Source organism: Gossypium raimondii, chromosome 1 (genome assembly GCF_025698545.1).
Source record: "Gossypium raimondii isolate GPD5lz chromosome 1, ASM2569854v1, whole genome shotgun sequence".
Taxonomy (NCBI): Eukaryota; Viridiplantae; Streptophyta; class Magnoliopsida; order Malvales; family Malvaceae; genus Gossypium; species Gossypium raimondii.
Window position 1 is genome coordinate 19,279,348 of NC_068565.1, and position 27,104 is coordinate 19,306,451.

The 27,104-nt window shown below is 34.3% G+C and overlaps 1 protein-coding gene and 1 non-coding gene across 7 annotated transcripts; one reads left to right on the forward strand and one right to left on the reverse strand.

The window, feature by feature from the left end:
* The first annotated feature begins 8,056 nt into the window (after nucleotides 1–8,056).
* LOC128032694 (small nucleolar RNA R71) lies at nucleotides 8,057–8,163 on the forward strand. Its single transcript, XR_008188965.1, has one exon. It is a non-coding gene; the product is annotated as a small nucleolar RNA R71 (small nucleolar RNA).
* Nucleotides 8,164–12,527: 4,364 nt separating this feature from the next.
* LOC105785305 (endoribonuclease Dicer homolog 2) lies at nucleotides 12,528–23,369 on the reverse strand. Of its 6 annotated transcripts, XM_012611343.2 has the most exons (24): nucleotides 23,191–23,369; nucleotides 22,974–23,031; nucleotides 22,444–22,536; nucleotides 22,092–22,269; nucleotides 21,605–21,718; nucleotides 20,646–20,780; nucleotides 20,372–20,456; nucleotides 20,217–20,281; nucleotides 19,187–19,327; nucleotides 18,286–18,414; nucleotides 18,083–18,212; nucleotides 17,892–17,991; nucleotides 17,324–17,519; nucleotides 17,083–17,243; nucleotides 16,603–16,821; nucleotides 16,231–16,457; nucleotides 15,833–16,104; nucleotides 15,300–15,712; nucleotides 15,102–15,205; nucleotides 14,638–14,834; nucleotides 14,324–14,533; nucleotides 13,806–14,213; nucleotides 13,371–13,649; nucleotides 12,528–13,275 (listed from the first exon to the last, which is right to left on the reverse strand). In XM_012611343.2, the coding sequence occupies exons 3-24, from the start codon at nucleotides 22,512–22,514 to the stop codon at nucleotides 12,928–12,930; spliced, it is 4,182 nt and encodes a 1,393-aa protein (XP_012466797.1). In that variant the 5' UTR covers nucleotides 22,515–22,536; nucleotides 22,974–23,031; nucleotides 23,191–23,369; the 3' UTR covers nucleotides 12,528–12,927. The 6 variants fall into 6 exon arrangements, with proteins under 6 accessions (XP_012466797.1, XP_012466795.1, XP_012466794.1 ...); XM_012611341.2 differs by lacking the exon at nucleotides 22,974–23,031; XM_012611340.2 differs by having other exon boundaries at nucleotides 22,974–23,369.
* Nucleotides 23,370–27,104: the final 3,735 nt, after the last annotated feature.

Genomic DNA, 27,104 nt, shown 5'->3' on the forward strand with positions numbered 1-27,104 from the left:
CACCCCATACCCAACCTGGTCACCAAGCCGAATACCAAGGTGTCACACCACTGTCTCATGTCAAATAGAACAAGTAAAATCTCATTCTCAACAAAAGGTCTTCCATTTTAACATTCGTACAGGTTTGGAATCTATCTTAAGCTTTAGTTATCATCGTTACATGCTAACATATATCAAATATCCTTAAAATAATAATTAAACATGCATATGGTTCGTTTTAGCAAAATCTCAAAACATCAACATAGGTATCGATACTAAAGACATGGTATCGATATTTTGCTCAAGAGGTATCAATACCGCTTGGAAAATCGATGCCAAATTTGCTTACTGATTCTCAATCAAAAACCCAACTATCAAAAAATATCGGTACCACTGCCAAAGTATCACTAATTTCACCCCCCGAGTATCGATACTCTGGCCAAGGTATCGATACTGATTAGCAAGACTGACTCATGCACTTCAAAATTTTTGGAGGTATCATTTTTAACATGCGAATATCAATACCTCTACTCCATACTCGAAAAATACAACATTTTAAAGCATATAAGTCATTCCAACTCGTACCAGTTCAACATGCTATCATATCATCATCAAATAAACACCGAAACGACCATAATAATAGTTTCAAGCATCAAAAGCAAATCCGAGTAATAGTCAACATATTATGAAATAAATCCCAAAATTCTAAAAGTAATTAAATAATGGAGACAACTCAGAATATCATATCCAATACTAGCACAAAGACTACCACATTGCCTTATTCCCAAAACGTAACCAAATAAAAAACACCTACGAATAATGAAAATGGACTTACTTAGATCACCCCTCAGAACCACACCGGCACACAACTTATCAGCAAAGTTTAAAAAGAGAGTGGGTGAGCTTAACAAGCTCAGTGAATGCTCAAAGTAACCACAATGTACACACAATATCAAAGGTTAATCAAGAGCATACTACAACACATTCACAACCATATTCCATTCGAGTCAAAGTTATATGCTCATGATTCATTAATTCATTTAACAATAATTCGTCAAGACTAAAACAACATATACAAGCTTTAATAACTCACAAGCTTAACTTATATATTCACAGGCATTCACAAGTTATATGAAAACAACCCAATCCACAATTACATACGCAATTTACTATGAGAACATACTAACATTTTCATGTAACTTAACTCATTTAACATATTATTCACAATTAAAAAGCATCAATCTCTTGTCGTATTATCATAAAATATAAGATCATGTTTAAACAATAAATTGTCATGCCAACCACATCTTCATTTAGGCATACATCACATTACACATATAAACATTTTAAGATAATTTGGCACTTGAGGCTATGAAACATAAAAGTGGGCTCTATCATCACTCATCGGATACACATCATATTTCACACGTTTAATCATCTTTCATGAATTCTTTTACACATTAATCACATGAATATTTAAGCATATATCACAGCACATATAAATCACATTTAATCACATTCAATCACATTCATTCACATTTTATGATAGTTTGGCTCTTGAGGTTATGAAACATAAAAGTGGGCTCTATCACCACACATCGGATACACGGATCTCCATCACAGCAAATAGACTCATAAATTCAAACATGTCCCATAAGTGAAGCATAAAACTAACATTCTCCAACACACCAATTGACTCATAGAGTTGAACATATCCCAAAAAGTAAGCATAAAGCTAACACTCTCCAACATACCAAACATGTCTCGTTGAATAGAGCTTAGCTCACATTCCCTTATCTCTCCAAACATGTCCCAAGGCCTCAATGCCCAAATCACAAAACACATATAGGTGAGTACTCACACTCCTATGGCATGCCAACTATATCCAACACTCTCATAAGGTCAGAAGGCCAAAGTAGAAGTGTTCATGGGCCGGGCGGCCCAGCCAGGCCCGACGACCGACCCGCAATATAAGAGGGTTCGGGTAAAAATATATCCCGAAATATGGGTTTAGTCAAAAAATGAGGCTCATTTAGAAAATGGGCCGGGCCCCAGGCACCACTTTTTTGGCCCAGGCCTGGCCCGGCCCGGCTCAAATATATAATAAATATTTCTTTTTTATTTTTTTAATTTTAAAATATTTTTAAAATACTTTATTTTATTTTTTATTTTTAAAATAAATTTTTGGTGTTTATTAAAAAAATGGGCCGGGCCTGGCCGGGTTCGGGCTTAGGAATTTTTTCTCGGACAGGGCCTAAACAAAATTTTAGGCCCATATTTCAGGTCGGGCCAGGACCGGGCCTAGGACGCGGGCCAAAATTTTTTTTTGGGCCTGGCCCATGAGCACCTCTGGGCCAAAGTATCCACAATTACACAATTTTAATTACTAATTTAATACACATCATCTCTGTTCATATTCATCAATTCACATCACAAACTTAAGCATACGATCACGACTCCTTACGTAAGCATACGAGTCTTTGAATAGTGTTGGCTAAAAGAATCCAGCTTGCAATACTTTTGCCGCAGTACGTGTACCTCCGAAGTGTCCCCCAGTTAGAGCTGTGTGACAATGATATAAAATCTTATGTACTTCATCTTCTGCCACACATCTCCTGATCATTTGATCTACACATTTCTTAAACAAATATGGCTCTTCCCAGAAATAGTACTTCACATCGTGAAGAAACTTTTTCTTTTTATGATACGTCTTATCAATCGGCATCAAACCACAAGCTAAAAAGTTAGAAGTATCAACAAACCAAGAGGCATTATGGACATGATTTACCTTCAATATATGTTCATATAGGAATGTCTTATGAATGGGTATAAGTGGAGAATTCCCTTCTTGCGGCTCCAATCTAGACAAGTGGTCTGCTACTTGGTTTTCTACTCCCTTTCGATCTTGAATTTCTAGATTAAACTCTTGAAGTAGAAGTACCCATTGGATCAATCTTGGCTTAGCATCTTTCTTGGCAAGTAAATACTTAATTGTCAAATGATCCATATAAATAGTCACTTTGGTACCTATAAAATAATATTGAAACTTCTCAAAAGAAAACAAAATAGCAAGTAACTCTTTCTCTATTACCGTAGAATTCAACTAAGCTCCCGTTAGAATTTGACTTGCGTAGTAAATGGGATGAAAAAATTTGTTCCTTTGCTAGCCTATCACAGCTCCTATTGCGAAGTCACTTGCGCCACACATCAGTTCAAATGGCAAATTCCAGTTCGATGTGACGATGATTCTTTCTCCAATTCTCCAATAATTTCCATAAAGGTTTAGCAATTTTAGAGAAGTCCTTGATAAATCTTCAATAGAAACTGGCGTGGCCCAAAAAGCTCCTAACACCCTTTACAGATGTTAGAGGTGGGAGTTTCTCAATAACATCTACCTTTGTTTTATCTAGCTCAATTTCATGTCTCGTTATTCGATGCCCTAGAATAATAAATTCTTGTACCATGAAATGGCACTTTTTCCAATTAAGTACGAGGTTTGTTTCTTCGCATCGCCTTAGTACCTTGGCAAGATTTTCTAAGAAATCATCCTATGTATCTCTAAATACTGAAAAATCATCTATAAACACTTCCAAATACTTCTCGACCATGCCAGTAAAAATAGACATCATACATCTTTGAAATGTAGCAGGTGCATTACATAAACCAAATGGCATGCGTCTAAATGCAAATGTACCGTATGGGCATGTGAATTTTGTTTTGTGTTGATCTTCTAACACTACTGTAATCTGATTATACCTCAAGTATCCATTGAGAAAACCGTAATAGTCTCACCCCGCGAGTTTATCCAGCATTTGGTCTAAGAACAGTAAAGGAAAATGATCTTTCCTTGTTGCCTTGTTCAACTTCAGGTAATCTAGGCAAATTCTCCATCCCGCAACCATTCTGGTTGGTATTAGCTCGTTTTTTTCTTTCTCTACGACCGTACTACCTCTTTTCTTTGGCACGCACTGGACCAGACTTACCCATGAACTGTTTAAGATGGGGTAAATTATACCCGCATCTAACCACTTAATAATTTCTTTCTTTACCACGTCCTTCATGATAGGGTTCAGTCTGCGTTTTCCATCAATCGTCCCTTTCTCGCCATCTTCCAGGATGATCTTATGTATTGTAACACGTAGGTTTGTACAAGTGTACACAGTCGTTATCAAGTAATAAATAAGTATCGAGTTATCGTCTCCACAGGGATTGTATTTGTGCTAAGTCACTTAATTTGTAAAATCATATTAATAATTTGGTAAATAAAAACACAATATAGTTGAAAAGTGGTGATTAAAATATATTAAACTAAATGCAATGATCCCTAATGCAAATTATCCTAAGTATGCAAACTAAATGAAATATATTTTAGTAAAATTAAACACAATTTTGCAACAATTATAACATAAATAAACTAGGACAATTACTTTAATTAAACTCAATTTATTATCAACATGTTTAATAACATTCAGAAAAAAATTCCATGGCAACTCGATCTTTCATGAGTTTGGAAACCATATTAGGTCCTTTCAGAATCTTTTACTTAGTAAATACGCATTTTACTGATGCTTATTTACTAAGGGTTTCTTATTATTCGTGTGAAGTAACAGGGACGTGTCAGGTTTGAAACAATTTAATCACACAAATCTAAAAACTATGCAGATAATAGAGCTTGGTCAGAGTTGTTATGCAACCTACAATTTAATCGGGTCAGGGTCTAAATTGAGCATGCACATTTCAATTATGTGTTCATTAGCCGTCGTCTGGTCAGGATCGCTCAGCTAATTTAGGTGCATTCCAATTACGTATGAACGAAATACAGACTTGATTTTAATTGAAAACATGATCGATTGAGGCACAAACATTATAAGCATGAATCAAATAAATATTTTTTAATCAAAGCAATCATCCTAGCTTAAATAAAATTAAGCTAACATTGTTGTAAAAAAGAACAAAGAACACATAGAAAACATCTTTAGATTAAATTAAAGAAAAGAAATATTAAACCCAATTCAGAGTGGCTGTCACCCAAGACTTTGACTGACGAGGCTCCTTCGCTTCTTTGCTTTGCTTCTTTGCTGATGGTTCTCCAAAGTGGCCGACCAAGGGTTCTTTAAGAGGCTAATTTTGCTAAAAATCCTTATGCAAGGATGATCATAGGCGTCAGGGGGAAAGATAGCTAAGAGAGTTGTGAGAGGAGAGAATGATGAATGAGTGAGGGATGATTGAAAAGTAAGAAATGAGCTCTTATTTATAGGTGAGGCAAGGGAGCTAGTTTGCTAAAAATAGGAGTGTCCATCTTTTGAAGCTTCTTCCAAGGATGGCCGGCCATGAATTGAGTAAATGTAGCTAATTCTGTTTGATTCTTGGTCAATTTGAGTGCCACCACAACTCAGGACTAAGACTCGGTCACCAACAAATCTTCAGGAAAATCTCTGATTTCTTTAACTCTTCAAGGGCCTTGTGTAATTAAACCAAAAATTGATTTATGATCAACCATGTGCAGTCAAAAATTGGGTTGACTTGGTCCCCAATTTGGACGGTTTTGCAATTAGAAGAAAACTCTCAGACCTGTCCAAAAATAGTAGATAGTTTAGAGGACCAAATAATATAATTTTAACCACTTCAATTAATTAATTTACTTAATTAATTAAAACTCAATTTATTAATGAAATATTTAAAATGAAGTATTAAATATAACTTTATATTTTATTATTTAATTTAATCATGCATGACCCACTTTATAGCTTAAAAATATAATATGCTCAAACTAATATAAAATAAGCCATTTATGCATGAAACCTATATAATAAATCATAAAATCACATTTTAATAATTTTCATGTCCTAATTTCATATTGTCACATATTTCATTAATTTATTAAACAATTACTTGGTTTTAACAACAAATTTAAGTAAAAAGGTGATGAATTATATAGGAAAAATCCTATATATTTTTCAGTTTACATGCATGCATACAGACAAACTAATGCCACGAATATCGGCTATTGTCCATTCGATAGCCTTCTTGAATTGTTTCAACACTAGGATGAGTTTCTCTTCTTGCTCTTCGGTCAATTCTGCTGAAACAATCACAGGTAAAGTAGAAGCATTACCTAAATAAACATATTTTAAATGTGAGGGAAGTACATTCAGTTCTAGTTTAGGTGGCTCCTCAATTAACGCTTTTGTTTGGGTATAATCCCTATTCTCTAACTTCAAATACTCAAAGTGGGATTGCAGTTTAAATCCCCTTTGATTATCTTCTAGTAAAACTAAGTATTCATCCCCCTCTTCATCACTTGGAGGATCTAATGTCAAAATTTTCTCCAATGGCTCCTCAACATAGTTGAGTTCCTTTTCCTTGATTAATTCCTCTAAATCGAATACTGCAAAATAATTATCAAGTGTGTTAGGAAATCGCATTGACTTAAAAACATTAAATGTTACATGATTGTTCTGAACATGCATAGTAAGCTCGGCCTTCTGCATATCGATAGGGTCCTTCCAGTTGCTAGAAAAGGCCTTCCTAAGATGATTGGCACCTCTTTATCTACTTCAAAGTCTAGAATAACAAAGTCAGTAGGAAAAATAAATTTATCTACACGTACCAATACATCCTCGATTTTTCCTTCTGGATGTGCCAATGATCGATCTACTAATTCAAATGTAACCATAGTAAGTCTAACTTCACCTATCCTCAACTTTCTAAGTATGGACATGGGCATTAAGTTGATGCTTGCACCCAAGTCGCATAGTGCCTTACCACAATAAGTTGCTCCAATGTTATAAGGTATGGTAAAACATCCAAGATCTTTCAACTTTGGGGGTAGTTTGTCTTGAAGATATGCACTGCATTCATTCATCAGGGCTACCGTCTCAAATTCTCCTAGTCTTTGTTTCTTAGACAGGATATCCTTATGAATTTCATGTAATTCAGCATTTTTTCAAGTGTTTCTACCAACGAAATGTTGATATAAATTTGCTTGAGTACGTTTAGAAACTTCTTGAATTGGACTTCCTATTTCTGCTTTTGAAGTATTTAAGGGTAAGGTGGTGGAGGCTTCTTTACTTTAACTGGTTGATTCATCTTCTGTGGCAATTCTGCATCTAACGAAGTTGTTAGTTTATCCAAATTAACTGGTTCAAAAGTTACCTTATCAAATTTTGCAGATTCTGGTTCTGGTGAAACTAGAATTTCAACACTCGGTTGAACTTCCACTGAGTCTTGAGCATCAACTGGCTTCTCTTCAACTTTGACAGTGTTCGACTCTAATATCTTTGCGCTCATCAATGTCAATGCTTTACAATACTCTTTCCCCAGATTTCTCAGATTCTCCGTATCACTAGGCAAAGCACCTTGTGGATGATTTCTAAGTTCAATGGCAAGCTGACCCATTTGGTTTTCCAAGTTTTTTAATTTGGCTGCTTGGCTTTGGATTAATGCATCATTTTTGGCTATGTATGCCTTCAATAAGTTTTCTAAGCCATTGGAAGTTTCAGCTTGAGGTTACTTCTGAACTTGCTGGGTAAAAATAGGTGGCTGGGTCAGTCTAGGTTGGGCATAAGTATTACTGGTTTCAGCCCATTGGCTACTCCAAGAGAAATTAAGGTGGTTTCGCCAAGATGGGTTGTAAAAATTGGATTGCAGTCCTTGCCTTCCTCGATTCTAGTTCTGATTACCCATGTAATATGTGGATTCTGGGTTTGATGTACATTCTTCGAACAAATGTCCTTCCCCACTATAAACACTGGCTATATTTTCAAAGAGATTAGGTGGCTGAGCTGCAAAACTATTAAACCCATTAGTGGTAAAATTTTTAAGCATTGAAGAAATCGAAGATACCTGAGATGCGAGTGAAGTGAGTGGATCCACTTCGTGTATTCCAGCGACTCGTTTTCAGGACACTGCTTAATTGGTTGGCCGTTGATAATTGTTGCTGGCAATTCTCTAAATTATTTCATAAGCCTCGTTATAAGACTTAGAAAGGAGAGCATTATTAGTAGAAGTGTCCACTACCATCCTTGTGTGAGCGTTGAGATCGTTATAGAACATCTCAAGTTGGATGCAATGAGGGATTCCGTGATGAGGGCACTTCCGTAATAATTTTTTGTACCTTTCTCATGCCTCATACAAGGACTCATCATCCATTTGTTGGAAAGGAGTGATCTCGTTCCTCAACTTAGCATTCTTGCTAGGCGGGAAATACTTCATTAGGAATCTTTCTGCTAACTCTTACCATGTTGAAATGGAATTTGGTGGCAATGAATTCAACCAAGCTCGAGCTTTGTCCCTTAGCGAATATGGGAAAAGCTTTAATCGTAAAGTATCTTCGGGTACTCCGGCTAACTTGAAAAAATCGCTTACCTCCATAAACGGTCTTAAGTGAATATGAGGATCTTCGGTAGGCATTCTACTGAATTGGCCCACTGTTTGAAGCATCTGGAACATGACTGGTTTTAGCTCAAATTGTTGTGCCTCGATTTTGGGTCTCCTAATACCCGGATTAAGATCATGAAACACTGGCACGGCATACTGTCTTAAAGCTCTATCCCTATCATCAGCAATAAGGATAGGATTTTGAGCAGGGTTTGTTTCGTTTCCTTGATTCAAATTTTCGAAGTTCATCTCTTCGGTCCTTCTCTAACTTGCTTGTCTTCTTCATTGTCAAAAAGTTTTTTCAATCTCAGGGTCTATGGGGAGTAAATCGATAATTCGATCAATACTCATAAACCTCTAAAACAACACAGAAAAAAGCTAATTAAGTTAAAATTGAACTGAAAAATAAACCAAAATGCAGAATTCAAAAATTCACAAATAATGACTTTTAAAACAGTCTCAGGCAACAACGTCAAAAACTTGGAACGATGGAAATGTGCAAGTGTACACAATCACAACAAGTAATAAAGTGACAAGTAGTAAAGTGACAAGTAAATGTCGAGTTATCATACCCACAGGGACTGTGAAAAGAATTATTTATGAATGAATTTAAAAACACTTTGGTGAAGAAAAATATTTTAATTTGAGGAGGTGATTAAAAACTAAGATTTTTAACTAAGTAAAATAAATAAAGAGAAAATAAAAGTTCCAATGCACGATTTCAAAAGATGATTTTAATCAAGATAACATAATTGTGTTAGGTTAATTAGATTTCTTAACTTAGAATTACTAAACTCATGTTCATGTTGTTACGAATAAATTCACAGCAACTTGGTAATTTGCTAACTTATGAACATACTCACCTACCAAAATCCATTTATCTTTTGACTATATCTCTATGTCAATTCAACCGATCAAACAAATTTTAATAAGCAAATGCGTTAATACACATACATACTTATGAAATTAAAAATAATCTCTTGTACATATCTCTATGCCAATTCAAACAATTAATTCAATCTCATAAGCACATAAAATATTACGTGAGGTAACAATGTATTCCTACCTTGAAACAGTTTAATCACAATAATCTTGCAATTTATGCAAGGCTAATGTATCGTTAGATACCATTGCTAATTTAACCCTCAGCTACCTTAGATGATTAAACATGCATTGATTAAGTATCGTTTCAATTAATTACAATTCCAATCCGTTTAAATAATTAATTCATTAGTTACCTTAAAATTGTAATGCAGGAATAACTTAGTCATGGTTTTACTTAATCAAACATCTTACCAAGGCCTATAACAACACAAACACAATTTTAATAAATTAAGTGGACAAAATGCAATCAACCTAACACAAATTAAATTTAAGCCATATTAATTAAATTAAACATATCAACATCACAAGTATTCATAGACATGTTCATAACAACAACAATAAAATTAAAAGGATAAGGAACAAGAATCAAATCTGATGTTTCTCCGAGGCTTGACTAAGTTGCTCCGCTCCTCCTTCTCCGCTTGTTCTTATTGAACCGAGACTTCCACGAACACTTGAATTTTGCTCCAAATGGTGGTTTAAGGACTCATTTTCAAAAGGTGAAATCGGCAAGGGAATGAGGAAGAAAATGAAGAACAACAGAAAGGGATTGAAGAGAGAAAGTGAGAGAGAGGTGAAAGGATGAAAGGTTTTTGAGATGTGTTTCAAATGAGCAGCCAAGGGGGGTTCTTATAGGTTGAGCTAAAAATAGAAAAATCAGCAGTCATAGAGTCCCCCATGGCCGGCCACACATGTGGCAAGTTTGAAGCTTTCAAACTTGCTATTTTAAGATAAGGGCAAATCTAGAAAGGCATGAATAGTGGAGGGGTTTGAATGCAAATTCAAGGAGTCTTCAAGGGCTATTTTTCAAGCCAAATAATCAGCCAAACAAGCTGATTGGGTCAGCATGTGGGACGGTTTTGGGCTATCCAGTGCTCGGTCGGATCGGTTTTCTCGGTTCAGCTCAACTAGGTCTCTTTTCATAATTAATTAATAATAATTTATTTAACCCAAAATAATTTGGATTAAAATTAAAATTAATTATATTATGAATTAATATTCATAATTTGGACCGTATTCGACTGAAAAATTAAGTCACCTTGATGCTTCAAAAATCGTTTCTCGGTTTTGCGCTTCTAGCAATGTCTGCGGAGCCAATTTTCGCCATTTGTATGAATCTGTTGAAAATGATCAAAATTAATTAAAATTTATTATAGAATTAATTAAAATTCAACATGTTAATAATTTAAGTACAATTTAATTATTTTATAATTATTATATATTTTTCAACAAGAATTACTACGAATTTGCATGAATTTGAGTTAAAAAGGGCATGAAAAAGTGTGTATATTTTTGTGTTTCCAGTCCTATTTTTAAATTTAGAGGTATTTAAAACAAATTTTTAAAAATTTATTTAATTTTGTAAAAACTATAATTGAAAAAATATTAATTGAAACATTAGAGCACATTTTCTATGTTTACGATCTTCTGCATTGTGTCCTTAGTGTCTCACTTCGCTTGAAACATTGGAGCACATTTTTCGTGATTGTCCTTCGGTTGCTGGGGTTTGGGACGACCTGCAAATCATATGGCCTAATGATTTCTCTGAAATATCATCCCAGGACTGGTTTTATTATGTTTTGGTTGTTTCTAATATTACTTTTTCTAGGCAAGCGGTGTGTGTTATGGTATAAATGGCATGCCAAAAATTAGCAGGTACATGCTAATGCTATTGTTCGAGTCTAGAATATTGTTCACAAGGTCATCTCCTATATCATGGAATTGGATGTGGTGCAAGAGAGATTACTAGTTGCCTTATTGAGGTTGAGCGCTAGAGGCCTTCGGAAGGCACTATGTTGAAGGTGAATTTTGATGCTGCCTCCAATGCGAATTCCATGTTGTCCTGCGCGGGAATAGTAATTAGGGATAATTTGGGCAGAGTTTTCGGATCACAATCGGTGCCCACCACGTACATACCTACAGCTTTTGTAGCAAAGGCTTTGGCATGCTCTCACACCGTTCATTTGGCTTTGGAATTCGGTCTGCAGGAGGTGACTATTGAGGGTGATCCGCTCACTGTTATTCGCAAAGTTCGTTCCCCTCTGTACGATGCATTGTCCATTGGAGCTTACATCCAAAATGTGAAAGCGGTGGCTCCATTGTTTCACCGCTGTTTTTTTACTATGCCTCTCGTGACGGTAACACTGTGGCTTATCTCCTAGCTATAATGGGGTTGTAATGTGGTGGATGTTCTTACTTGAGCGGTGTTGTGCCCGAATATGCTTCACTAGCGGTGGATCGGGACTGTCAGGCTATAGGGGTGAACGAGCATGGTGGCAAATTCGATTTTGTGTAGATCTGGTTCTTCAAGATGGGTCTTTGGTTGGGGGGAAGTTCCAGGGTTTGTTGGTTTGGTTGAGGGAAGGGGACGTGTTTGCTTGGCCTTCGAGGAATCTGCATATCTGAGTTGCTTGGTGGATTTTGTACGACTGGCCGTTATTGGAGTTTGTTGATTCTTGCTCTCCGCTCTAGCTGTCAATCGAGCTTGGTGCCGTTCAGCCTAACTTTAGTTGCTAAATACCAGAGCGTTTTTGGAAGTTAGCTCCTTTTAGGGTTTGGAGATGCATTTCTTGTTTGGCTTGGGAGCTATTCGAACTAGGGTTTCTTTTGGATTTTGTTTCTCTGTTCAAACATTTGTTTGTCCTGATTGCCTTCTTTAATAAATGGCCCAATTTCCTTAAAAAATTTATTACTCTAACCCAAACCAAAAATAAACCCATAAAAATATATTTTCCAAACTCAAGCCCAAGTTTAAAACTAAATCCAAACTCGATTAATATTATACAAAATCCTAGTTCCTAAAAATTAGACATACCACCATGATTTTCTAATTTGTAATTTTATTAAACATATTTTGGTTCGGATTGCGTAATAAGCAACTATAATTTGTAAACTTACTAAACCGATCAACAAATGATTCAGTGTAATTCTATTTCTAAGTCTGAGAAAATAATTAATCAATTTCCGTTCTTTTCAATGATTAACCACAACAACAACAACAACAATAATAATAATAATAAAACTCAAACACTGGCCTGGCATTATAGAAATGATAAGTACACAAATTTCCAGAATAAATAAATATGTAAATTTAAGAATCATGGTAAGAAAACCATTAAGATGGAATCACAGTAGTGTTTAAGAGTGCAAGAACAAGATTTACAAAGATGAGCAAAATACCTTCCAACCCAAATGGCAGATCAATTAGTACCAAAATTGAACCAGCAACAACATTAAACAAAAAATTACCTGCTCTCAACTTCTTGAAGCATTGCATGCTGCAAGGAGTAAGATGCATTAATGGACACCATTCTCATCACTAAAACAAGCTTTTTCAGATGCCAGAAAAAATTATTAAGATACATTTTTCCCTTTCTTTTCTGATCAAGTAGTTTCTACTGAGAAGAAGGCTGAAGGTCTAAACCAAGCTCTTTGAGTAGCTAACATTGAGGTCAACTGCAAAATCTAGCAAAAATTGGCTAGCTTTAGGGACTTCAAAATTTCTTTGGAAGCCAGTTTCTTGGCCATCTTCTTATCACAAGCTGTTGATGTGTGCTTTAATACCTCGCCATTTGCTTCAACCTCTATGGTAACAGAAGAAACCCCATTGCCATGTGAAACAATGGGTTTTCTTTGTTCATAATGCTTCTTTTGACAGAGTTCATTCAACTCCTTCACGGGGTGAACCGTCATAGTCTCTAGAGTAATCAGGGGCTCCAACAGTGGCCTGATACTCCGGAATACAGTTTCCTTGTTGTATCCTGAATCAACAAATATAGCCCCAGCAATTGACTCCATCACATCACCCAGTACCTGCATTAACAATGATATTTGGATAATTTAAGAAACATTGAAAATGATTTATGTGCTGAGCAATAATGACAAAAATAAAGCTTTTAATAACAAACCTTGGGGAAAGATTTTTCAGATTCCCAACCGAAAGTGCAATCCAACGATAATTCCTGAAAACTTTCAACAGTTTCTTTTATATGCTTGTAAAGCTTCTGTGAACTTTGGAGAATGTGCTTATGCAATCCAGCCTTGACAGCTGATAATGCATAGCAATTGTTGTTAACAGATGCTGACCTCAGATCCGTTAATAATCCTGGTGAGATCCCAGGATATTTATTATATAAATGCCGAGTGATAAGATAATCTAAAACGGAGTCCCCTAGAAATTCCAGCCGCTGCACAAAAAAGAATTAATTATGGTCAATTTAAAACTAAAAGAGAAAATGGAACTTATGGCATAGAATAATAAGATATTAAGATACAACTAATTAAAAATATATATATTGCACTGTTAATATGTCATCTGCATAGCAGATTATCACCGGACTCACCTGATAACATCCTGGAATTTCAGCAAGCATGTAAGAACCATGTGTTAGTGCTTCCACTAACAAAGAAGGGTCCTGGAATGAATAGTTAAGAAGAGACTCTAAATGTTGGACATTAACAATCTTTTCAGCCTGCACTTCGAAATGTCTTTCGTATGGTATATTTCTAAAATCAATAGTTATACCAATCCAATTCATAAATAATAATGCAGCTACTTCACCTCCCGTGCTAAGGTATGCACCAATAAGAGCCTCAACAACATCAGCAACCTTCTTACTCTTCAGCTTCCTTCTCCCACTAACGTATATTTTTCTTGTATTTAATTTCTCCTCATTTAATGTATGTCTTCCACAATTATAACCAGGAACCATCCAACCTTTGGGATCGAAAGGCTCATCACGGATAAATCCCTGCAGTGTTTGGAAGCGTATTAAAGAGGGAACTGACCACATAAGGCATAAAACCACCCTAAGGATAACATGATTGGATAAATTAAATAAATGTCTAAAAGAAAATTTACCGGAAGTTTCTTGTCACATCCCAGCATGCAAAGGGTTGTATTTGAAATCATTTTGTCCTTCCTAATACTAAGAAGGCCCTCATGATGATTCTGATGTTTTTTGAATAGCTGTTGACAAACAGCATACTTCAAAAAAGAATCACCAAGAGTCTCCAGTGATTCTAAATGAAAACTTTCCAGGCACTTTTTTGTGGTAATTGCCTCCAAAACCTACCAAGAATAGTTGAGCCAAGTTCAACTAAAGAGGAAGACAACAATTTTCTGTAAAGCATAGGCTGTTCTAGAAAGAGGAATTCAAAAGTATGCTAGCTCACCTTCATGGTTGGAATAGCAACATCATGCACACAATGATCGAGAAGCATCTTTTTCAAGATGGTAGCAAGGAGTAAAGATTCGAGTCGATGCATGATTGATGGAAGAAATGTGAAAGAATAAAATGTGCTAATCGATATGGGAGACATTATTACATCACAAAGCTCAGGAGGCAATTCTACAAATGCGTTACTGGATTCTGCAAAATAAATAAAAGCAAATTAAAAATAAAATGAACTGAACTGAACTTAACACTTGATAATTAAAAAAGATGAAAAGTGCATGCATTCTTCGAAGGACAAAACCACCCAAATATTATGAACTATCTTACTTTCTCTAACAAAAAAAAAAAAAAAAACCTCCAATATGAAAACTAGGTCTTCGTTGTTGAATTCATTCACAAAAATCATCTAAAGCTATCATTCCTAATCTCTAGAAGACGAGAAATGATAAGAAACAAACATGCCTTTCTCTTTCTGTTTTTTGCACCTTTGAATGTGCTTTTGCACGGGGAAAATGTGTCGCCCAGCAAGGAAAGAGACTCGACTAAAACATAAATGGATACCATGTCTGTAATGTCACATGAGAATTGGGTTACTAACAAGAAACATAAGTATCACATGTTCCACATTAGTTCTTTGCAAAATTACCAAAAAATGCTTACCGCTGTTCATAATATTCCTTGTAGGTCATTACTCCTCCATCACTCAGTGTCAAAAGTGAATTTGCATTTATATTATTTAAAAGACCGTCAATAATATATGTGCGACCATTATGAGGAGTAGAGACCAACGAATTTTTTATCATGCAAGTGCACACCAGACCACTTTTGGTCTGTATCATGCCAGCATTGCAGTTCACATGATTCTTCCAGACCTTCTCATAAGAAAATAAGATGGAAGAAATTGACAACCAATCAATCACGGGATTTTGGCCCATGTAATTTGATGGGAGAAGAAGATAATCGATTTCAGAATTGTTCCCTGACGTAAGGTCAGATAACTCTGTCAACTTTTCTGCTTTATGATCCATAAGAACTCGAAAAAGAGCAATCTGAAACCTTCTACACAAGATAACCTACCAACATGAAAAGGCGCAAGGAGTGAAAAGTTAAAATATGAATGCATTACAATATATTTTCAATTTTTACCACCTTAGAGCAATAATAAAATTAAAAATAAAAATAAGATATAGTACCTGGTCAGAACTAAGACGTATCAGTCCAATATATTTCAAGTTAACTGTCAGAGTGCCCCTATCAACTTCTAACTCAATACCCACACTTTTTGCTTCCATTTCAAGCTGACTCCTGACAAGGAGTATGATGTTTTGAACAGGAAACTCATAACCAAAGTTCTGCTTCAACTCCATTAAGTAGCAGTAGTATTTTGTCATGGACTCCTGTGAATCTTGATTCACCAGTTCAGGTGGAAAAAAAATCGGTTGATCATCATTATAGGATTCCTTTCCTACAAATCAAATAATTAAATAAAATAGAGGAAAATCATATACTTGTTTTAACAACTTTAAATATCTTGAAATTACATACATAAGTCATTGAAGATAAAGAAAGTAAAGTCATCCATTATTATTACCAATTTCTTCAGCATCATTTTCTTCCACAACAATATCAGGCACAAGATTATCTGTCAAAGCACCAATTTGATGGAGTTGCTTGCATGCTTCAAAGCATGCCTTCTGCTTTAGGCTTTTAAAGTTACCCTTAACACAAACAGTTCGTATAGGGGAACTCTTGGGTAGATGGAGGGTGCAAACCCCCATTTGCTTGTCTATGATACACCTCGGAGTACATTTAAAATACCTAGAGAGAACAAACAAACATTGGAAAGAAGTCAAAGCATTAAGCCATGGACATAATGATAATAAGACCCTAACTAAATAAAAAGAAGAAACAAGTTACTAAATTTTAATAGAATGTGCAATAACCAATGCTAATAATCACTAACCCGTCTGCAGGGAGGCGTGAGCAATAGAAGTATATCAAACCAACACTAGAACTAAGAGTCATAAATGCCCCTGTACTTGCAACATGGTAGAACTCTTCATCACATAAGTCATTGCTTAGAGGAGAACAAGGATCAGATGCATGGCACAAAGATTCCTTTCTCATTACATCTCCACTAGTAAGATAGTTCTTCAGTCGAGAATGTGTAGAAAAATCCCCACTACAATAATCAAACCAGAAGCATTGTTAAGGACATAATAAGATCCATGATATCATTTTCTCAAAAGTATGAAAATCAAGCAAATTTATAGTATTCCAATTTTTTTATCAAGTGTGATTGCATGATATTTTCTAAGATATTGTTGTGGTAACCTTATATATAAACAACAAACAATAAAGTCGTCTTTGGTAGAACCGGTAATAAAGATTTTTAACACTTGAGAAATAATACATAGGAAGGAATAGAAATATAGATTATTACCTCTTCACCATTAATAGATAATCCGAATTCTGCATTCTAGCACGTCCTCGAGACTGTATAAAACTACAAACTGTTGGTGAAGGATCAAATCTGATAATTAAGTTGCATGCTTGAACATCCAAGCCTTCCTCAAGAATCGAAGTTGCAACAATTATGTTTACCTGCAGGAATGGAATATCATTGTTCAAATGCAGCTGCTGACAAATACATTATTTTCTACTGTACATGAAAAAAAACATACCATGCCTTTTCGGAATTCTTCTACAATTTCATTTTGTTTTTTCCTAGTCTGGTTCTGCAATCCAGAGTTATTTCCTGCAATGTATTTAGTCTTCCAGTTACCGTACCTCGGAAGCAATTCACTGAATAGTGATTGAAGCACAACTGCTGTTATAATTCTCTCCACAAAAATTATACACCTTATGTCTCTCAACACCCTGCATTGTAGCACATAACAGAACGTAACAAGAAGAAACAACACAAAACAGAGCAAAAATGAGGGAGATGGAATGAATGGGGCTGTAGATCAGTTTTTTCAAATTCAGTTCTTAAAACCCTTTATACATTTATATTATTGACCTCATTAAATTAAGTTATTTATGTTTTAAAGTAAATAAAATCCAAACGAAATGTTTTTTATAACCACGGTGGAAAGAAAACACAACAAACCATTCCTTAAATCGTTTCTGTATTAAAGACATTAATGCATCAGACTATCGTCTCAAAATAAACTTCAAATAATTGGAATGCAGAAGGATAACTTTCGAGGGAGACAATATTATCTTACCACTTAGTAAACACTGTGTTACCTGTATTCAGAAAGAGATTCAATAAGGCATAAAACTTTTGTGGTAAGAAACCCAGCATCCACACTGGCTTTAACATCATTAACGATGGTCCAATCTGGATCTATATGATGAAAGAAGAGAGAGAGAGAGTATTTAAGAAAAATGATAGAACAACATATTGCTAACTCGCCATAAGAGGAATATACAAGTACCAGATGGTATGCATGTTTCAATGGCATGGAAAGCATCCACACTGTAACTCCTAACAATTTTGTCACCAAAGACATCCAATTTCCCCCACATAAGAAACTCACTTTCATAACATGACAAGTACTCTGCAGCCTATTACAACAGTAACAAACTCAATGATATACATATATGGCACTTTGACAGAAATAATTGTCTAAAAAGGTACCTTTAAAGCCAACCAGACACCAAGCTCATCTAAACAATGTATTAAAGCTGAATGTATCTTCGATATTTTCCGTCTCGTAGATTCTGCTGCAGAAGCTTCAAGATCCAAATTGTCCAACGAACATTCATGCTGAAAACCAGTACATCTATTGTCAGTATCCTAATAGTAAAAACAAATGCATATCCAAGTATCAGAAAGAATCACATTCACGCCTTCAAATTTCAACAGACACCCAGAAGGATAAATAATATTCCATGAGACTACGATTTTTTATTCCTCTTAGCCAAGCATGTGGTAGGTAACTAGGATTCCTAAACTAGCTAGATGGAAGCATCATATATATCTAATGCATCTCCCATACCATGTATGCATAAATATATATGTAAAATGTTCCGATATATTATAACAAGCATATTGTCTTTTAAGAGAAATTGCCACACTGATGACTGTATTGTAGCCACCAGTCTAAGTGGCATCAGAAGCAAAGGCCTTCAGAATCTATCTAGTACTCTTTTCTCTTTCTGCTGCTTTCTCCCTGGGGAAAGATTAATCAATTGGCTAACTCGATCAGGAATGGAAACGGAGAATATGAAATGGGCTCTCAACCCAGGCCTTGTAAGGTTTCCTAGCCTAGCCTATATCGGTGTCAGACACCGAAAGCATAAGAAAAGGGGATGCCATCAAGAAGAGATTGGGCTGGTTTTGAGCTGCCCATGATTTAAGTGAATATCCACAGTCTACTTTCCTTGGTAAGAAAATTGTAATTATTTTTCTTTCTGCTTCTCTAACTATTTTACACTCCTCTTTCCATGTTGTTACCTTCCAATATGAACATGATCAGAACTACTTTAATAAAAAAAAGCTGGCAACGGAGCAAAAAGTTTCAACAAAGAATACGCACCTTTACTTTCAAAACATTCAATTCCTGTACCAAGCGTGCATATAAAACATATGGAATTTCCATGTCTTGGTAAAACTTGAACTTTGGAGTCGAAAATGGAACGAACTGAGCAAGCACTGATTCGCTTACACATGTATACACCTTCAATGGAGGAAAAAAGTTCATTTAAATATCATAAAGTCATCTTCCTTAAACGACAGAATTATGTCTCAAAGAAACAAATCATAAGCAGAGGCAAGAAATGCAAAATTTTATAATAAATCTCTCTGCATCAAAATATCATGTGAAAAACCATATAGAAGAAGAAAAGTGAAAGAAGCAAGAATTACATGAACTTTTATCGGAAATAGATAGTTTATATTGAAGTTCACAATTAAGACCCGAAGGAACAATTACATAAAAAATTTAAAATGGTCTGCCCAGAAGATCAGTTCATTTACTTGAAGATACAAAAGAGAAGGTCAATACATGATATGTGTAAGTCTTACAGAAAAGAAGAAAAACCATCTAAACATTCCCAGGTCCTATAGAAGAGAAGAAAAACCATCCAAACATTCCCAAATACCATAGATGAGGCCCCATACAACCAAGCTTGAAAAAGAAAGTTGTATGATTGACAATCAACCGTTGATAAAGTAGAAAATAACCCTAAATCTAAGCATGAAAGAATGAAATAAGGTTCAAGGAATTTTTTCTGGGATTTCAAGATTGAGTGTAAACCTTTGTTTTAGCAGGTTGTGGGGCTCAGCCCCACCTCAGAAGTAGGGATGTGACCATTTGAGCCAAAGCACAAGGTCACACACAATTTAGTTTGTTTATACATTTTGGACAGCTTTCCCATCAATTTTCTTTCAGTCAATACTTTGATTCGAGACTTTCCTTTCTTTTCCCTTTTTCAATTAACAAACACCCCTAACTTAAACAAACCCTCAATGAAGTTATATAACTCCAATCCAAGATGAACTTGTAAAATAAGGAAACTAAATTAGAAAAATCCCTTTGCAACAGAAATGAAAAAAAAAAAAACAACCTTTGAATTCATAATCGTCTCTAGTTCATGGATCTTCTGCCAATAGCTATCAGCCGAGTTTGCCCCTGGGATAATAGAGTGGGGGGGAAGTTCAAGTACTGTAAAAAAGGAAACACAAGTAACCAATAACTAAACTGAAAGCTTGAATGAAGCACCTTTTGTGTTTATAGGGGAAGCAGTCATCCCGAAAATCCTAGGAAGATCAGATACACCAGCTTCTAATTGCCGATGATAGAATTCCTGTAATGCAAACAAATCCTCAAAGTTCATGGTCCTCCAAATTCATTTCCCCCATCTAGTTACCAAGATGCAATTCTGACTAAATGTGAATCAGATTGCCATTCCATATGATAAGCATCAAGCATAGTGATGATGATTAGAGTAAACAAAATTAAAATCTAACAAGAGAAGAATAGAAAGACAACTCACTGTCATAATGGAAGCATAAGGGTGCTTTCCTCGGGCATGATGGCATTCATCAATTATCAAAACCTTAATCATGTTTATCTTGAAGAAGCCATGCCTCAATCCATTGAGTAAAATTTGAGGTGTCATCACAAGCACCTGGTAAGAAAGAAATGTTATTGCTAGACTCATGTACCATATCTAAGAAGGAAGAAAGAAACACAGTTATTTGACTTGAAACTATAGTACCAGTCAACAAAAGAAGCCTGTGCCAGTCAATGAGTAGCCTCAAACCTTTTTTTTTTTTTTATGATCAAGTTATTAATGCTTCGCACTTCACAAATTTTGCAATAACATGTAGGCTGCTTCTGAAACCACAAGCCTCACTGTTCATCATCATTAAAAAGTATAATTACCTGAACTATTCCAATATATATCTGAGAGTAAACTGACAGCTTGGATAAACTTCTTATGGCTCCCTTTTTGACCGAACAGACAAAGGAAGTGTGACCACATAAACTTCTACATGCTAGAAACTATTTTGCAGGCTCTACATTGGTGTTGGTGATCAATAGGGAGAGATACATGCAAAACTAGAAGCTCCATTTTAAAAGTATTACCAGTACAGACTAATGACCAATAAGTATCTTTTAAGCTTAAAAAACTGACTTTGATAACCTGTCAATCAATAACAACTCTAACTGTAGTCTATCTACAGATGTTTAAGGCTATTGTACAATTTGTAGACTAATAGTTCAAAGAAAAGCTTTTATAAACTTGAAATAGGGAAAACTAAAATGTAAAATCAATCAATGAAACAGATAAATAAATTTAGAAACAGAAAACATTAAACAATTGAAATAATAAGAAAAAAGTGAGTGAAGTAGCCAGTACATTGCACAACAAACATAATCTAAATGATGAGAAAAAGAAGTAGTTGCTCTGCATCACTGCCATATCAACTAAATAAAACATATACCCACCTCATATTTATCAATTTCTTGCTTCCATTTCGCATCATCCCAAAAGTCAACCTCCATATCTCCCCAATACTTTCCCACATTCAAGTCCGTATGCATTTCCACAGCATCAGCTTGCTAATCATTACGTAAAAAACAAGAGAAACAACAAATCAAAAGGTTTATAAGTAAATAAATAACCCCCCCCCCAATTAACATCCATACACAAATAGTTCATAGATGTTATGCAATTTTCATTATATGAAAAGAAATGCACTATTCTGCACTGTCACACTCGAATACATTCTTTATTTCAGGATTCTCTAACTAATTGCAGACATAAAAATGCAATTAGACCACGGGAATCCCTCTGAACTTGAATTTTCCTGTGTGCTAGAAATATACATGGGACAGATACTATTCAAAAAGTCTCAACAACAAAACCACCCTGATTTCCTGATTTTTCTAGTAATAGCATGAATTAAAAAGAACGATATGTAATTTGACATACTTGTTCAACCAGGACAACTTGGGGAACCAAGAAGACAGCATTAAAAGGTGAAGGCTTCCGAATAAGGTAGGCATATCTGCGGAGAAGCATGATGGCAATCAGTGTCTTGCCAGAGCCAGTTTCCAAGTAAGCTATTGTGTTTTGCTTGATAGCTTTCTCTAGTGCTTCAAGCTGATAGCTGTTGCATAAACAAACAAATGAAGGAAACATTACGACTTCTTACATTAGTTCTTGACAAAACAGAGGGTGACTTGAGTACAGAAATAAAAAGAAAATAAAAAATAAAAAAAGAGAAAGAAATGTATCCCATATCGTTAGCTAATCTGATCAAAAGAAAATGAGAAGGAAACACCTTCTGGCAAATGGGAGAGGATCAGAAGAGTGTTGTTGGGAATTGTTCATCTCCATGCCAACTGGCTCCATTTTTCAATTTAATATTTTCTGCCTGTAAAAGCAAACACATTACCATAACAAAGAATTCACTCATGTCCGTCAATGCAAAGAAAAAACATGTTCAGAACTATAACACGGATAAAGGTGAAAACAATGTGATATAGAGAAGATCAAGAAAACCCATTTCTTATTTTTCTCTAACAACATGACGTTCAAAAGGAAATAAAACATATGCCCAGTATTCACTTGAGTGAAGTATGACAGGATTCAGCCGCCGATTAAATATGACAATAAAAAAAACATACAATCCCAACCATTCTCGGTTAAACATGATAAGTCTGAAGTTAAAACACAAAATCCTAAATCACATTATTTAGCATTCTAGTATTTTATTATTATCTGACACTACCTTTTTTTTTTTAAATATTTTGGCTGACATAAATATAAAACCTGGATGACTTAAATATCAGAACAAGTCCAGAGTCCCACCTCCACACTTCTTTGACTGCAATCTATGATAGAGAGATCTCGCGGGCCCTTTCTCCGGCTAGTTTTCGCAACCCACCGCCAAGAACCCAAAAATTATTATCACAAGAAAACCCAACTTATATTTCTCTCCTTAAATCAAATACCGATGTGATGATAAAAAGAAAAAGAAAGAATATAAGAACAACCCAAAAAGAGAGCCAAAGAATCAAGAACATACGCGAGATTGAAGCAATCTTGAAAATGCCAACTTGTAAAGGACTTGAAAAAGGCAATGAGAAACTGAAAGTGTAAATGGAGGATGCTCGGTTTTTTCCTGCTTTTGTAACGATAGACGGAAGAGATAGAACATCTGAATTTATAGTAACGTAAAAGACAACAAAGTTGTTCAGTGCTGAGAAAGGAGTACAACTTAGTTGCGAAGGTTTTGAGTGTATATAGTATATTTGACTGTATATAATTTTTACATATATACGTAGAATGTATTATGTATACGATGTAGAATAAAAATAAATAAATATTGTAAAAAATAAATAAATAAATAGAAAATAATCACTTTACGTGTAAAACTAATAGGATTTTATATCATTCCTAATTTTAATACCATTTTATATCCTTTCGTAATTTTTTATCAATGATATTTTAACACTCTAATAATTGATATTGAATTTATCAATATAATTCTATTTATTATGCATGTAAAATTTTAAATCGATCTAATATTTTAAGGACGAAGCTAAAAATATTTTTGTGGAAATCGAAAGTTATAAATATTGATAAGAATTAAAATACAATTTCACCATTGTATTAGCTAATATTTTTATAATTTTTAAAAGAGTAAATTAAAATCTTAACATTTTGGGGTCAAAGTATAATTTTATCATTACTAATTTATAATTTTATATATTTTAAAGGGTAAAAATATAATTATCTAATTTTGACCGGGCAATATTTGTATCATATTAATTTAAAATATTGTATATATTAATATATTTAACAATTGAAAATTCTTTTATATAAAACAAATAATTAAAAAATTAACTCCAACATATATAATTTATATAAATGAAATTTTAAATTATTAAAATATTAATAGTAATAATTATAAGAAAATGTAAAAATATTTTATTTTATACTAATATAAATGTATACCTCTCATATATAAATTTATATCATAGAATTAAAAACGAAGTAGTTTATTTTCACCAAGATGCGTTTTCAGCTGAGGTGGCAAAATATGAGTCATGTAGGACACGTTTTCAATGTACCTGTTGCCACCTTAGCTGCAAAAGCATAAGGTGCGCTTTCTGACACCTCAGCTAAAAACGCGTGTTGCTGAATGCGTTTTGTCCAATGGTAACTTTTCCCAACAGTCAAGTAATCCAACTATTAATTTTTCAACCGTTTTTTTCAAATGGCTAAATTTTTTTCTAATAACTAGTTTATTTGCTATATCAACCCAACTCATTTTCTTTCTTTTGCATTTAAATCTTACTCTCTCAAATCTTTCAATTCTCTAAGTTCTATTCATCTCTTCTTTCAACTATTTTGTTCTCAATTTTTCATTCAATTTCTCTCAAATTCTTGTTGTTTTAAATTTATATTTCCTAATTTTTTATTTGATTTTTATAATTTAAAAAATGTGAATGTTGCTTATTCGTTTGAATGGCATGTCGGAAAATCAGGTTTGGAAAACGCTGTGGAAAATTTGGGGAAAAACCAAAGTTTTAAAAAAATTCTAAAACAAGAACTTGGTTATCATATCTAAAGTAATAAACACTTAGTCAAAGAAGAGTTTAGAAAGTTTCAACTATGATTAATTTTAGTCACTTTAATATTAAATTAATATAATACTTATTAAGATAAATATTAGATTAAATTTAATATTAATATAATCACTTTAAAATTAAATTAATAAAATATTATTAAGATAAGTACTAAATTAAATTTAATATTAAATCTATTAAAATAATATTATTTTTGAAATAATTAATTTGAAATCAAATTCTCTGGTAAAATCCAAATAGGAGTATAATTCTTCCCTTGCTCAACCATCAAAAACCCATCACCGCCAATCATTTGTCGACCACCGGAATGCCGTCGTTGGCACCCCAAGTTGGTTCGGTTGCTGCCGATTCGGTGTGGGCCAGCAACAGCCCGATCGGTCCAGTCCAACCATCAATTGGACTGTGAGCCTAGTTTCACATACCATGCCCGATTCAACCAGTTTTTAGGTCTTGGTCTCGGTCTTAGGCTCCACAGCCCAATTTATGATTTCAGGTCAAATTTTCAAGTTCAATTGCCCATTGGGCTAATTGTCTAACTTGAAAAATAATTTCCAAAAATATAATATTAATTTTAATTAATTTTATTAATTTAATTTTCTTGATCAAAATTAATTTTCCCAAAAATCACTTAGATTTTCCAAATTAATTTTTCAAGAAAATTCTTTAATCAAATTCTTTAGTTGAACAATTCTTACGACCGCCCAATTTAATTTCACATTGAATAAATCAACTCAATTAAATTATTTCCAAAGTTGTAGAATTTTCTTCTAATTCAAATACAGTCCGATCGGGCTTTTGTTGAGCTAGCGGAGGGACCAATCGAACATATACAATTAGGCTCTAGTAATTGCAATTATGTCCAGAAGCATCGTTTCGATAATTTACAATTACTTAATCATGGACTCAGTTCATAAGAAGTACCATGATTGAAAACTCCTTATTATATACTCTTTACGGAAGCAATCCAACTGCTTTGTCTAATGACATCATCATGTGTGTGTTACCCTCATATGATACCCTTAATTCCTTTAAGTTAAATCTGTTCACTCAATACAATCCTATTTTATCTTACTGTCATCATTTTATCTTTTTAATAATTAATGTGATCATTGCCAACAAATGACTGTGACAAATTGTTCGTTCGAGAACAAGCAACCCGTGTTCACATTCTATATTTATCGATCCACACAATGTTAATGAGAGGATATCGTTTACTCTTTAATTGAGCTATGAATTCCACTGTCGCTAGTAAAGTCATACCATACACAAGTCATGTATCCAACGTATCGGTATCGACTCAATCATCTTTAGAGCATAAGCTTCCACTTATATCAAGACACATGAGTTACATACGCATGGTCAATGGCTAACTCAGGATTTAAGTAAATCACACTATGAATGTCACAAGTGAACTAATTCAAAAATAGATTTAGGTAAATCACACCATGAATATCACAAGTGAATTAATTATGCCAACAAATACATCTATGTCTCTACCCGTGGAGTCAACTCTCTAATACCCAAGACTAGTTATCTCCTCAATCAATGAGCTAACATTTACTTATCATAATTTCACTATTCATGCAAAATATAAAAGACAAATACAAAAGATATAATAGTGAAATGTGAAATTAACTTTATTTATTTATTCATTGTATAATTAAATAGAAAATAGTAACATGCTTCTACAATATGGGCACATTTCTCAACATGGCAATTACATTTCCGACGTCCAATTGCAAATGGTAAGAAAATATTATTAAATTCAATCAGTTTAATTATTAAATTGTTAACATTATTAATTTTATAAATTTTTATGTTTATATAATTAGACTGAAGATTGGGTCCTCGAGATGTACATACACAATTTAAGTGCAAGGGCACCATGTGTTATTGAACAACACTTGCAAAAGGCAAGATTCTTGCACATGTCTTGTATGCTTGAGGGGACTAAATTGGATCTCACACTTATCAATGCTTTGGTGGAAAGATGAAGACTCGAGACATACACATTCTATCTTTCTTGTGGTGAGTGTACAATTACATTCAAGGACATAGCTTTACAACTCAGTTTACTAGTTGATGGGGCAATCGTTACGGGGTTGTGGGCAATGGCAGTTGGAGCGCAATTTGCGAGCATTGGCAATTGGAGCGCAATTTGTGACCATTGGCAATTGGAGCGCAATTTTTAAGCAAGTATTAGGTAATGTGTCAAACAAGTTTAGTGGTATTCAGATAGAGATGAAATGGTTAAAAGACAATTTCAATTGTATTAACAATCAGGCAATGCCGTTGAAAGACAACAATATGTGTGAGCATTCATCCTAGGGTTAATTGGGGGGTTTCT

Bases quoted from the DNA above. Each gene is read 5' to 3' on its own strand.
- LOC105785305 (XM_012611341.2), bottom strand. From the start codon at position 22,514: ATGGAGCCAGTTGGCATGGAGATGAACAATTCCCAACAACACTCTTCT. The intron at 21,719-22,091 runs GTATGTCAAATT...CGTAATGATTAG, and splicing joins AAGTTGTCCTGGTTGAACAA to CAAGCTGATGCTGTGGAAAT. The intron at 20,457-20,645 runs GTGAGTTGTCTT...TTTGCATTACAG, and splicing joins CTTATGCTTCCATTATGACA to GAATTCTATCATCGGCAATT.